The sequence below is a fragment of the Panthera uncia genome, chromosome D2 (genome assembly GCF_023721935.1).
Source record: "Panthera uncia isolate 11264 chromosome D2, Puncia_PCG_1.0, whole genome shotgun sequence".
NCBI lineage: Eukaryota > Metazoa > Chordata > Mammalia > Carnivora > Felidae > Panthera > Panthera uncia.
Genome location: NC_064818.1, coordinates 12,687,580 through 12,702,449, shown reverse-complemented (window position 1 = coordinate 12,702,449; position 14,870 = coordinate 12,687,580). Strand labels below are relative to the sequence as shown.

Genomic DNA, 14,870 nt, shown 5'->3' with positions numbered 1-14,870 from the left:
AATAAAAGTATACACAGAAATGAATAAATTTGCTAATTAATTATATTTACCAAGTTAGTTTTTTAAAGCCATCTTAAATACTTTTACTAGGTCCATAAACTTACTCTGCCCCAGGAAGGAGTTTGGGCTAATATCTATTTTTATACAGCTATCCCATCATTTTTATAAAACAAATCACCAACCTACTAAATTTAAAGCAGGAATGCTATGATGACAAATTAATTACTGGTGAATATCTGAAGGTCAATTTTCCTCATGACATTTAGTTCTGAGTCATTCCCTCAATAGCTGTTGAGTGCCTTCCCCTGGGCCAAGTTAGGTTGCAGGTATCAGAAATATATCAGTGAAAAAAGCCAGTCCTTGTACCCATGAAACTACATTCTAATGGAGAAAGACAAACACTTTATATATATAAAGCTAAATATAATAAACATGTTAGTTGGTGATAAGTATTAGAAAGAAAAATAAAGTCAAGTAAGGGAAGATACAGAAAGGGTTTGGGTGCTATTTAATATGGGGCTGCTAAGGTGACATCTAATCTAAGCAGAGATCTGAAAAACCTGAGACCGGGGAACCAGGAGGATATCCAGTGGAAGAGTGATAGAAGATAGTAAGTGCAAAGGCCCTGAGGCAGAAGCACAATTAGTGTACTGAACCGCGGTGATGGTGACCACTGTAGGGGAAGTAGATCTAGATAAGGTCAAAGGCCACAGTAAAGACTTAGTATTTCACTCTGAGAAATCAATAGGAGGCATATGAGCAGAAAACTGACACAATTTGACTAATTTTAAAAGAAGCACTCTGGCTGCTGTATGGAAAATAAAATATAGAGGATCAAAGGTAGAAGCGGGAAATTCAGATAGAGGCTTCTGTTGCAATCATCCAGGTGAGAGGCAGTGGTGGGCTGATGGTAAGAGGACTGGGGTGCCGAGAGCAGCGGTTAAGGTGGTCAGAGGCTGGATTCTGGAGGTGACGTAAAGGTAGCACCAAGAAAAGATGCTGATGGGTTGGATGTGGCATGTGAGAGAAAGAAGAAATCAAGATAACAACATCTTATTTTTAAAACTTCTATTTTCCTGATGCCTCAACATCCTCACAAACAGGCTATGAGCATTGTGCTCAGGTGACCCGACGGCAGAGTGACAAGGCTGGTCCCTGCCAAGAGTTCTCCCTCTTGCCCTCTCCTGACTGACCTAGTGACATTCTTTTTTCTTTTTTTTTGAATATTTATTTATTTTTGAGAGAGAGAGAGAGAGAGAGACAGAGACAGAGAGACAGAGAGAGAGAGGAAGACACAGAATCCGAAGCAGGTTCCAGGCTCTAAGCTGTCAGCAGAGAGCCCGACGCGGGGCTCCAACTCACAAACTGCGAGATCATGACCTCGGCAAGTTGGGCGCTCATCTGACTGAGCCCCCCAGGCACCCAGGGGTCGTTATTTTCAGAGACGGGAAAGACTACGTAGGAAGTACAGGTTTTAGAGGAGGTTCTGATTAGTAGTGATGAGTCTGAGGCCTTTCATTTGCCAGGTAGTGGGTTCTATTAACACTGAAATCATGAATGAAAGAAACTGGTCTTGAAAAAGAATGAAAGCTGCTATGCATAAGATAGGAAATCTGCAGATGTTCACTGCCGATGATAAGAAAATTCTGCAGTTGTATAGCTACTCAGTCCCAAACATGCCAGCTTCATGCAATCCTGAGAGAGCTTCTGAGAACTGGCCATCACCTCAGTGTCCTCACATGACTAAGAGTTCAACCTCCCACGCTTCTCTTCCACTAGCCTCTCACTCTGTAACTTCAGAGGCTGGTCTCCCTGAGAAGACGAAGGTCTTGGGCTCCTAACCGATAACTAAGCCATCTAATATCAATAGATGTGCTACCAAAGGTCAACCCTGGAAGGGTAGTCAGGAAAAAGAGCATGGCGTACCACACACACTGCAGATCACACAACTAAAAAAGACCACAGAACAGAAAAAAACTAAGTGCGTCTCTGGGGAGTTAGCGAAAAGCATATTCACACACAAACTTGTCTAAGCGGAGAACTCTTCTGGACTAGAACCGTTTACAAATTACTGTTCTAAATCAAAGCAGAAACAAAGCAAAATAAAACAAACTAGGTATCTATAAATAGCAGGTATGTTAACCAATGAATATAGTCTCCCCCAACTATCTTTTGGCTAAGAGCCTCAGTTAAATTTACTTTTGTGGGACACCTGGGTGACTCAGTCAGTTAAGTGTCCGACCTCGGCTCAGGTCATGATCTCGTGGTTCATGAGTTCGAGCCCCGCGTCGGGCTTTCTGTCAATGCGGAGCCCCTTGGGATCCTCTGCCTCCCTCTCTCTCTGCCCCTCCCTTGCTCATGTGCACACTTGCTCTGTCTCTCAAAACTAAATAAACATTAAGAAAAATTTCCTTTTGTGACTCAGTTACATGGAGGGAAGGCAAAATGAAATGGCCATTTCTCCCAGGGAGAAAGGCCACAGGCCTAAATTAGCATCTCTGACCATCCCCAAAGAAGTTTTTCACAACTCTTACTCAGTAAACCGGGCAAGGTGCCGACGAAGCAGACCTACCGTTGCCTTAACGATGGATGTTGCATTAGATGCTTCAGCCAGGTGCTTCTTATCACATTTCGAAGTTCATGGTTATGGCGAGCTGACAACACACCAACTACGACATCATAGTGACTAGATTTCCACGGAGGAAATAAGGCCAATTGATCTAGAAATAAGCAACAATGAATTAGAAATGTCCTGTGTCAATTACTAAGTTCAGCACGTAACATAAAAATTTTATTACAGAACGTATGTTCATATGTGTAGAAAATACAAAGGAATACAAAGAAAAAAATGTTTTTTTTTTAATGTTTATTTATTTTTGAGAGAGAGCGTGAGCAGGGGAGGGATAGAGAGAGAGGGAGACACAGAATCCAAAGAGGTTCCAGGCTCTGAGCTGTCAGCACAGAGCCCGATGTGGGGTTCGAACTGGGGAACCGTGACATCATGACCTGACCTGCAGTTGGGTGCTTAACTGAATGAGCCACCCAGGCACCCCAAAGAAAAATTTAAAAAGCACCCAGAGATGTACCAACCAGATAACCATTCATAACATTTTTGGTGCAGTCTTTTTGTCTTCCACACACATGGATGTACTTATGCTCACATAAGTACATAAATTCTTTAGAACTAACAAGATGTTCATGGTGAGAATTGGTTTGGAAAGACATGAGAATCGGTTTGGAAAGGCGCCATGGCATAAACCATGCAAGAGTCAGCAGTAAGAGTCTGTTAGGCCACAGGCAGAATCCTGGCTCTTTTTTATGACCTACAAAAGTTATTTAACTTCTTTCTTTTTTTGTTAGAGATTTTATTTTTTAATTTTTTTAAGTAATCTCTACTCCCAATGTTGGGACTCGAACTCATGACCCTGAGATAACAAGTCTCATGCTCCAGTGAATGAGCCAACGAGGCACCCTGAAAAGTTAATTAACTTCTTGAGCCTCAGTTTCCCTAACAACAAAGGGGTGCAGTAACTCTCATGGAAGTGTTGTAAAAATTAAATGAGATAATGTGTATAAAGGTCCTGGTTTGGTACCCAAATAGTAGGCACTCAACAGCGACCAAAAGCAACAACCACAACAAATATGTGCTTTCAAAGGTGAAAGCCTACGTTACCATCAGTTAGTAACTTTGGGAAACGAATGCTGGAAGGTATCAGAACCCTTATTAACACCAATAAATTCCACAGCCGACAGACCTTGTATCACTTGCTAAATATTCCAAAGAATGAAAGAGGAAGGCAATATTTCCAGTGAGGCAAAAAACAATCAAGTGAGAAGTCATGCAAATGGCTCATTTTTTACTGCTGTAAGGTCTGATGGGCAGGATTACGTTAAAAAAAAAAAAAACCACAAAACACCAAAACCCAAAAACTGTCCTTAGAAAGAAGACAGCAGGGAAAGATCCTTTGTTTTTTGTCACCAGTTTCAAAGCTGGAGAGTTACAAGCTCATATATAGCTCTGATGAGGGATCCGTTCTATCTCTTCCTCCAATGGTGGGAACTGATCCAAAATGTTTCCAAAAATAAATTCTTGAAGGCCAGAGATCTTTACTGTATGAAGTGCAATGTTTTTACATGCCACAGGACCTAGGTATTTAGTCAAAAGTCAACAAAAACATAATGCTATTTTTTCAAAGTACCAATTAAAATAATATAAAGAAAATCTGGGGGACAGACAACAGGATACTTTAAGGACATTACCTTGAAACAATTCTAGGAATACAAGAATTTTTGTGTAGATACCTTATTTTCCACAATAGATACAGGTTTCTAAAAAAAAAAAAAATCAATCTAAATGGAATAAAGATACTTGTTATTTTAGCCTACTGTGAATCCTGTAGTGAAATGAATTCTTTTTTTAAAGGCAAGAATTTATCTTTATGTAAATCCAAATCTTCCTAGACCAGCTTACTTATAATGGACATTTATTGAACACCTATAATGTACACCTATATGTACAGAGTATCATTTTTTTTAATTTTTTAAGTTTATTTATTTTTGAGAGAGAGAGAGTGAAGGAGGGAGGGGCAGAGAGAGGGAGAGAGAGAATACCAAGTAGATTCTGTGCTGTCAGCGCTGAGCCCAATACCACGAACTGTGTGTGAGATCACGGCCTGAGCCAAAATCAAGAGTCAGATGCTTAACTGAATGAGCCACCCAGGAGCCCCCAGAGTATCATTTTAATTCTCACAACCCCATGAGGTAGGTGGGGCTGGCTCCTTATTAAACAGAGAAGAGGCACAGAGAACTCAGTAACTTCTGCTAAGTCAAACAACTAGTAAATGGCTAGGCTAAGGTTTAATCCCAGGCAATTTAACCCCATTCTTTTTCCTTTAAAATATTTTTTAATGTTTTTATTTATATTTGAGAGAAAGAGAAAGAGAAAGAGAGAGAGAGAGAGACAGATCACAAGTGGGGGAGGGGCAGAAAGAGGGAGACAGAATCCAAAGCAAGCTCCAGGCTCTGAGTTGTCAGCACAGAGCTTAACGCAGGGCTCAAAGTCATGAACTGCGAGATCGTGACCTGGGCCAAAGTCTGACTTTTTTTTTTTAATTTTTTTTTTAATGTTTATTTATTTTTGACATAGAGGGAAAGAGAGACAGAGAGAGAAAGAGACAGAGCATGAGTGGGGGATTGGCAGAGAGAGAGGGAGACACAATCTGAAGCAGGCTCCAGGCTCCGAGCTGTCAGCACAGAGCCCGATGCGGGGCTCGAACTCACAAACCGCGAGATCATGACCTGAGCCGAAGTCAGACGCTCAACCGACTGAGCCACCCAGGCACCCCAACTCCATTCTTTATCATTGTTCTATTAACAACACAGCTTGATGTAGCTCATGTGAGACTAAATTCTGACCTTGTGTTTGTAACACCAGTTCAAGCGGTGAATTAATGATAAGCAGATCACTGGAAATTCCGGTCAGCATGTTAATTTTTAAAAATTCATGGCCCAGGAACATTCTTTCTCAGATACGTGTAACCGTACACTGGAAGTTGTACCTACCGCTGGAACTAACTCTAAATGAGTCTGAATGTGGAGAATAGTTTAAACGCTTGTGCAAAATTGGCAATGATATCCCATTTCACCCCCTACTTTTTCAGAGAAATACTGATGGTAAGTACATTTTAGTGACAGAAATGAGGTGAATTTAGTAACCAGACGTAACTGACATTGATTCCACAACCAACAAGCAGCATGGGATTGATAACAAGGTATTTAAATCCCTTTTGCCTCGGTTTCCTAACTGGAAAAAAACTGATACCAAAAACTCTTTGGCGAGTCTATGTCATCTGTTTCAATATGTCTTCCGGAAAGATTAAAAGCTAAGGAAGAGCAAAATCACATTTAACCTAAACGCCTCATTTACCTGACATCATCAGAAAACAAGGTTGTTGCACAAAAGTAAAACCGTGAAGTCACTAAAACAACCCTTTACATGCCAAATACTGCTGCCTCATTTTTGGTAGATAATTAAATCTTAGAGAAATGGATTACCTAAAACATAATTTCACCTGTTCTTGGTGGAAAAGTCTTCATGAAAAATTTCTCCAATCTGTCCCTTGCTCATTAACTCTACCCTTGCTTCAATTCAGAATCTGATCTTTCACTGGACCATGAGAGGGGCATCTACCCAGTGAGCCCCGAGTACCGTATGAAGTGCTGAATCAGTGCGTGCTACACCTGAAACTAATGTAACACTGTATATATGTTAACTACACTGGAATTAAAAAAAAAAAAAAGATAATTGGGAAATCTCGAACACTAGATACTGGAAGGCATCATTAATTTTCCTAATTGCGATGATGGTTTTGCGGTCATGTTTTTTTTTTAACATCTATCTCTAGAGATAATATACTAAGATATTTACGGAGAGAATAAGTTATCTATGATTTGCTTCCAAATAAACCTGTGGGAAGAACTGGGTAGGAGTCTTTGTGAAAAATATTTAACTGTAGGTGTATGACTACATATTAATAGTTATAATCTTCTACTTCTGGGTATGTCTTAAACTTTTCATAATAAAAACTTAAAATATTGAAAAAGAAAAAAAAAGCCCAAGAAACTCCAGGGCTATCCTAACAGCTTATTCCTGGTTTCTTCCTATCAGGCCAAACAAGATTTTTCTAAAAATAAATAAGTAAATAATAAAGATAACCATGTGGCAGATGAAAATCCCATGGCTTCTGGTTGCAAATTACTTTTTGATCTCTCTGCCACTGCCAATCCTCTCTGCTTCTAATCCAGGTCTAAGCTGCTTGTGTTGAACTGCTTTCGTTCACATGCATTTCTCCCTTCCTAGAAGAAGAGAAGTACACAGGAGATTTTGGCCTTTTAAAAAAGCTTCTACTTCCTGGTGCGCCTGGGTGGCTCAGTCAGTTAAGCGTCCGACTTTGGTTCAGGTCATGATCTCATGGTTTGTGAGTTTGAGCCCCGAGTTGGGCTCTGTGCCGACAGCTCGGAGCCTGGAACCTGCTTTGGATTCTGTGTCTCCGTCTGTCTCTGCCCTTCCCCCACTCATGCTCTTTCTCTCGAAAATAATAAACATCAAAAAAATGTTTTTTAAAACCTTCTACTCCCAGATATATTGAAAAATAGGTTTCTAAAGATTCAGCCAAAAACCTGTTAGAAATAATAAACCAATTCAGTAAAGTTGCAAGATATACAATCTACAAAAATCAGTGGCACTTCTATATACTGATAACGAACTATCAAAGAAAAGAAATTAAGAAACGAATCCTACTGGGGCGCCTAGATGGCTCAGTCAGTTAAGAGTCAGAAAACTGATTTCAGCTCAGGTTATGATCCTGTGGTTTGTGAGTCCCAGCCTCACATCAGGCTCCATGCTGATAGTGTGGAGTCTGCTTGCTATTCTCTTTCTCCGTCCTTCTCCTGCTCTCGTGTTCTGTCTCTCTCGAAATAAATAAATTTAAAAAATTCTAAAAGAAACCAATTCTATTTACAATAGAATCACAAAGAATAAAATACCCAGGAATAAATTTAAACAAGAAGGTCAAAGACCTGCACACTGAAAGCTACAAGACACTGATGAAAGAAACTAAAGTACACAGAAAATCAATGGAATGCTATTCTGTGCTCACAGGTTGGAAGAATTTTTACATGTCCACACTACCCAAAGCAATCTATAGATTCAATGCAATCCCTATCAAAATTCCAATGGCCCTTTTCACAGAAATATAACAAACAATGCTAACGTTTGTATGGAACCAAAAAAGACCTTAAATAGCCAAACCAATCTTGGGGAAGAACAAAGCTGGAGGCATCGTGCAGTATAAGCTATTCTAAGAGGGATGATTATAGCAATACAAGCCTACCTCAACAAACAAGAAAAATCTCAAATAAATAATCTAATCTTACACCAAAGAAGCTAGAAGAACAAAATCCAAGGCCAATAAAAAGAAGGAAATAATAAAGATCAGAGCAGAAATAAATGATATACAGACTAGGGGCACCTGGGTGGCTCAGTTGGTTAAGTATCCGACTTCTGATCTCAGCTCAGGTCTTGATCTCAGGGTCGTGAGTTCAAGCCCTGCCTTGGTCTCTGTGCTGGGTGTGAAGCATACTTAAAAAAAAAAAAAAAAAAAAGATATACTGACTAAGAAAACAATGGAACAGATCAATGAAACCAGGTGCTGGTTCTTTGAAAACATGAACAAAATTGATAAACCTTTAGCTACACTCATCAAAAAAGGGAGAACAGACTCAAAAGAAATACTATCAGAAATGAAGGAGGAGAAACAGCAACCAACACCACAGATATACAAAGGATTACAGGAACATATAAGGTTACTTGCCAACAAATCAGACAACCTAGAAGAAATGGGTAATTTCCTAGAAACATACAACCTTCCAAAACTGAATCAGTAAGAAAAAGAAAATTGAACAGACTGATTACTAGCAATGAAATTGAATCAGTAACCCAAAAACCAACCAAGTCCAGGACCAGATGGCTTCACAGGTAAATTCAAACAAACATTTAAAGACAAGTTAATATCTCTTCCTCTCAAATACTCAAAAAATTGGAGAGGAAAGAAAACTTTCAAAATTATTCCACAAGACCAGCATTACTTCGATACCAAAACCAGATAAAGACACTACAAAAAAAGAAAGCTACAGACCAAGGTCTCTGATGAACACAGATGCAAAAAATGTCAACAAAATATCAGCAAACCGACAATACAATACATTAAAAAAATCTTTCACCACGACCAAGTGGGATTTATTCCAGGGATGCAAGAGTGGGTCAGTATTTGCAAATCAAATCAACACGACTGAAAGATATATGCACCCCTATGTTTATTGCTGCATGATATTTACAGCAGCCAGGATACAGAAGCAGTCCGAGTGCCCATCCATAGATGAATGAAGATGTGCTATATATACACAATGGAATGTTACTCAGCCATAAAGGATGAGATCTTGCCATGTGTGACAACACGGATGGACCAAGAGGGTATAATGCTAAGTGAAATAAGTCAGAGAAAGATGAATACCACGTGCTTTCACTCATGTTTGGAATTTAAGAAACAAATGATGAAACAAAGAAAAAAAGAGACAAATGAAAAAGTAGACTTTTTTTTTAAAATGTTTATTTTTGAGAGAGAGAGAGAATGAGAGACAGAGAATGCCAGTAGGGGAGGGGTAGAGAGAGAAGGGGACAGAGGATTAGAAGCAGGCTCTGCACTGACAGCAGAGAGCCTGACGTGGGGCTCGAATTCATGAACCATGACCTGAGCTGAAGTTGGGCGCTCAACCAACTGAGCCACCCAGGTGCCCCAGACCAGACTCTTAAATACGGCGAACAAACTGGTGGTTGCCAGAAGGGAGGCGGAGTCACAGGTGAAAAAACTGAAAAACAAAAAACTGGAGGCATTACACTCCCTGATTTCAAACTGTATTACAAAGATACAGTAACCAAAACAGTATGGTTTTGGCATAAAAACTGACACACAGATCAATGGAATAGAGAGCCCAGAAATAAACCCACAATTATATGGTCAATTAATCTACAAAGGAGGCAAGACTATACAATAGAGAAAGGAGTCTCTTTAATAGATGGTGTTGGGAAAATTGGACAGTCACATGCAAAAGAATGACACTGGACCACTACCTTATACTATACACAATATCAACTCAAAATGGATCAAAGACTTGAACATAAGACCTGATACCATAAAACTCCTGGAATAAAACATAGGTGGTAAGCTCCTTGACACTGGTTTTGTGGATGATTTTTTGGATTTGACACCAAAATTAAATGCAACAAAAGCAAAAGTAAACATCAAACTAAAAAGCTTCTGCACAGCAAAGGAAACCATCAACAAAATGAAAAGGCAGTCTATGAATGGGAGAAAATAATTTGCAAATCATGGGTCTGATAAGGGGTTAATACTGAAAATATGTAAAAAAACAAAACAAAACAAAACAAAACTCTTACAACTCAATAACAAAAAACCCAAGTGGTCCAATTGAAAAATAGGCAGAAGATCTGAATAGACATATCTCCAAAGACAACATACAGATGGCCAACAGGTACATGAAAAGATGGCCGACATAACTCACCATCAGGGAAATGCAAATCAAAACCAAATGAAATACCACCTCACACCTGTCAGAACGGCTAGTATCAAAAAGACAAGAAACAACAAGTGTTGGTAACAAAGTGTAGAAAAAGGAAGGTTCCTGCACCGTCAGTGGGACTATAAGATGTTGTAACCATTGTATTAAGCAGCATGGAGCTTCCTCAAAAAATTAAAAATAGAACTACCACACGATCCAGTAATTCCACTTCTGGGTATTTATCCGAAGGAAACGAAAACAGTCACTGGAGAAGGTATCTGCACCCCCACGTTCATTGCAGCACTGTTTACGATGGCCAAGACATGGAAATAACCTGTGTTCGCTGACAGATATGAATGGATAAAGAAAACGTGTTCTATATAAATACAGTGGAATATTACTTGCCATAAAAAAGAAGAAGTCTTGCCATTTCTGACCATGTGGACAGACTTTGAGGGTGTTACGCTAGGTGAACCAAGACAAAGAAAGACAAATAAAGTACGGTCTCACTTAAAAAAATTTTTTTTAATGTTTATTTATTATCGAGAGACAGAGAGACACAGAGCATGAGCAGGGGAGGGGCCAAGAGATGGAGAGACACAGAATCTGAAGCGGGCTCCAGGCTCTGAGCTGTCAGCACAGAGCCCGACACGGGGCTCAAACTCACAAATCGCAAGATCATGACCTGAGCCGAAGTCAGACGCTTAACTGACTAAGCTACCCAGGTGCCCCAGTATGGTCTTACTTTAAAAAAAAAAAAAAAAAAAAGTTTATTTTTGAGAGAGAGAGCATGGGGGAGGGGCAGAGAGAGAGCGTCCCAAGCAGGCTCCACGGTGTCAGTGCAGAGCCCAATGGTGGGCTCCATCTCACGAACTGTGAGATCATGACCTGAGCTGAGATCGGGTGTTAACCAACTGAGCCACCCTGGGGGCCCTGGGCTCACTTTTATGTAGAATCTTAACAAAATAAAACACTGAACTCATATATAGAGAGAGAACAGATGGGTGGGGGGGGGGGCAGTGGCCAAAATGGGTGAAGGTGGTCAAAAGGTACAAACTTTTAGTTAAGAAAATAAAGAAGTCATGGGATGTAATATACACCTTGTTGCTACACTTGATAATGCTGTAATGCACACTTAAAAGCTGCTAAGATAAGAGAGTACATCTTAAAGTTCTCATCACAAGAAAAAAATTGTAACTGTGTGGTGATGGACGTATACTGGACGTATTGTGTTCCTTCTGCAATATGTACACATACTGAATCAATGGCATACACCTGAAACTCATGTAGTAGGTCAATTATATCTCAATTAAAATAACAGGTTTCTTCTATCACATAACAGCAATGTAAATCAGTCCAAAAGACTCGTGAGTACTGCTTTCCCCGGCGGAAAACCCACAGTGGATGCTCAATGAATACCTGTGAAAGAATGCCCAAGTTCCTAACGCCCTTGAGCAATGCTGGCCTCCACACTTTCAGCACCCTCTGCTATATGTTGCAAGCGCCCTGTTTGATTCTGGTGTCTGAAGACAGGAAAAGAAGAAATGAAAAACTAAGAAGTAAACATGATACAACAAGACACAAAGATAATTCAGAGATAAAATGCAAGTAGCCAACAAACCTACGATAAAGTGTTCAATTTCACTCGGAATCAAGTTTGAATGAGAGCAATAAAATACCAATTTTTGCCTACATTCAGACCGACAAACATCTTCTTAAATAATACCTCAACAATTGGTATGTCAAGGAAGTGGTGAGAGTCATTTCAAGGAAATGGCTCCTCTCCTCCATCGCTGCTGGAATGTAATTTGGTCATCTTTTTCAGGACAATTTGCCAATACACAGGAAATACCTCAGAACTGTATAACTTCTGCCCAGCAATTCCATGTCTAAGAACTTATTTTTAGAGATAATCAGCGATGGGGGGGCGCCTGGGTGGCTCGGTTGGTTAAGTATGACTTTGGCTCAGGTCATGATCTCACTGCTCGTGAGTTCGAGCCCCGTGTCGGGCGCTGTGCTGACAACCTGGAGACTGGAGCCTGCTTCGGATTTTGTGTCTCCCTCTCTTTCTGCCCCTCCCCTGCTCGTGCTCTCTCAGAAATAAATAAACATGAAAAAAAATGAAAAAAAAAAAAAACAGCAATGCACTAAAAGATCTCTGTCCATCACAGTATCATTTATCAACAGTGAAAAAGTTCAAAATACATACATTCGGGAATAAGGGATTAAATTACAGTGTATCTATATGCCAGAATATTATGCAGCCACTAAAACGATGTCGTAGAATTACGTTATACGGTTATTCACCATATTAAGGTAAGCAGATTGTAAGAACTATGTACACACCGTGTGGTCCCATTTATATAAAGCCCCAAAACAGGCAAATATCTGCCACTTGAGATCAGGGGAGTGGTTACCACTCTTGGTAGTGATGGAAGAGAGCATGAAGGGAGCTTCCGGCGTGCTGTCTCAGCTGGCTGTATTCAGCTTATGAAACTAGATCAAGCTACACATTTACATGCACTTTTCTGAATGTATATGATACATCGACACGATTTTTTAAAAATACTAATTTCCCTCAAACATGCACTGTAAGTATGTGCATTCAAAAACTGTAATATGGATCATTTTTCCTGTTTTTTAAAAATAATTTCAACTTTTCTACAAAGAACTTGTTTTGCTTCTATAAGACAAAATTTTAAATCATAGGGTCATCACGGAAGGTGATTACATGATCTATAGGTGACAAAATCATGCATACTTCCCAGTTTTATTCTCTTGATTCATTCCTCCCAATTACTAAGCACTTCTCCTACGTTCACTCTTCTAGATGGTAGATATATAGCAACAAACAAATCTTCATGTCAGGAATCATTCAAACCCCACACAATCTCCCTGAGGACAACAACATTTCTCTTCTCTAGTATGTAATATATCCTGAGGGTCTGGCAATCTGCTAGGCTCTGCACTTGGGAGTGGACATCCAAAAGTTTATTAGACCAAGGGAGGTTGACCTCAAAAAACTGTTTAAAACAGGCCCAAGGATTCTTTTTTTTTTTTTTTTAATGTTTATTTCTTTTTGAGAGAGAGAGGGAGAGAGAGCATGCACGAGCAGGGGAGGGACAAAAAGAGAGGGAGCCACAGAATCCAAAAAAAGCAGGCTCCAGGCTCTGACCCGTCGGCACAGAGCCTGACACCGGACTTGAACTCATGAACTGAACCATGAGATCATGACCTGAACCAAAGTCTGACGCTCACCCCAGGGAGCCACCCAGGTGCCCCTAGCCCCAAGGATTCCTAAGAATCAAACCAAAATTTCTGTTCTCACATGTACCCTCTCAGACGAATCAATCACAGATTGGTCACAAATAAGCAGAAATCCTGAAAATGAGGGAAACGGAAATTCATCACAGATCTACTGATGAAGACAATCAGCATGCTCTCGCCAATTCAGAAACCTCCCCAAACACCTCACTAGCACAAGAACCAGCCACCAGTCTCCTACTCCTCCTCTTTACAATTCATGGGAGTGTTTACTATGAATCAGGCACTTTTCTGGGTGTTTTACTAATTGAGTCTTCACAATAACCCTATGAGATCATCATTTTATAAATAAGGACACCAAAGCACGGAGACAAGATTAACATAAAGGGATAATTTTGGATGAACCAGCGCTAGGCAAGCTTGCAAAGCAGGCGCACTTTGTCTCTGGCCTTCTCCTGGCTCCATGTCTGTTTCAGTTCGACAGACTGTGAGGACCTCAGAGCAGGGACCGTGTGTCTAGAACCGTACCTAGCACTCCAAGCGATATGCTTCTTTCCTTTCTCTTTGCTTTCTTTCTCTCCAAACATCCCAGAAAGAGGAGGCTTCTTCTGTCTCATCATTTTTCTAAATTTATTGTTAAATAATTCCTGCTAAGGCATTACCCCAAATGAATTATGTTTATTAGATATACCCTGTATCTATATTCTCCAGTCCAGTCTCTGTCTCCAGTTTCCTCATCACCCCTAGGCGTGCTGCATTTCACAACAGACCTGCTTCCTCTTCAATAGCTGGTGACCATATTTCACGTGTCTAACGTGAGCCGCTATGTTAAAAAAAGCACCAGGTACTAACAGGACTCCCTCACTGCATTCAGGTCCCTGCCTCAACTAAGAAGTGTCCCCTGACCTATTTAAAATGGCAGTATACCATTCTCTAGCCTCTGACACTGCTTTATTTTTGTCATCCCACTTATCAGTATCCCCTATGTTATTTACTAATTATTTTCTATGTTCTATCTCCCCTTCTAATTTGTAAACCGCATGACAGCAGGGACTTGATCTGGATTACTGTTGTTAATGCCACACCTACAACAGGGGTGGGCACAGAGTAGGCTCTCAGATATTTGCTCGATCGACTACAGATCAGAGGTTCTTTTTTAATATTCAGGGAAGGTAAATCTCCCTTTAAAAAAACACTGCCACAGGATGCCTGGGTGGCTCAGTCGGTTGAATTGGTTGAGCAGCCGACAGGCTCAGGTCATGATGTCACGGCTCATGAGTTCCAGCCCCGCATTGGGCTCGGAGCCTGCTTCAGATCCTCTGTCTCCCCCTGTCTCTGTCCCTCCCCTGCTTGTGCTCACTTTCTCTCAAAAATAAATAAACATCAAAAAAAAAAAAATACTTTATAAAAAAAATACTGTCACAACTTAATGAGACTGAAGACAAAGGGGCAGAAAAGAGAACAAAAAC

The 14,870-nt window shown here is 40.3% G+C and overlaps 1 protein-coding gene across 3 annotated transcripts in view; it reads right to left on the bottom strand.

The window, feature by feature from the left end:
• B3GALNT2 (beta-1,3-N-acetylgalactosaminyltransferase 2) overlaps nucleotides 1–14,870 on the bottom strand; it is a 75,226-nt gene that overhangs the window by 39,700 nt on the left and 20,656 nt on the right. For all 3 annotated transcript variants that reach the window (XM_049644974.1, XM_049644973.1, XM_049644972.1), the window contains one exon: nucleotides 2,573–2,720. In XM_049644974.1, coding sequence (XP_049500931.1) covers nucleotides 2,573–2,598 — 26 coding nt within the window. In that variant the 5' untranslated portion in view covers nucleotides 2,599–2,720. The remainder of the gene's footprint in view (nucleotides 1–2,572; nucleotides 2,721–14,870) is intronic.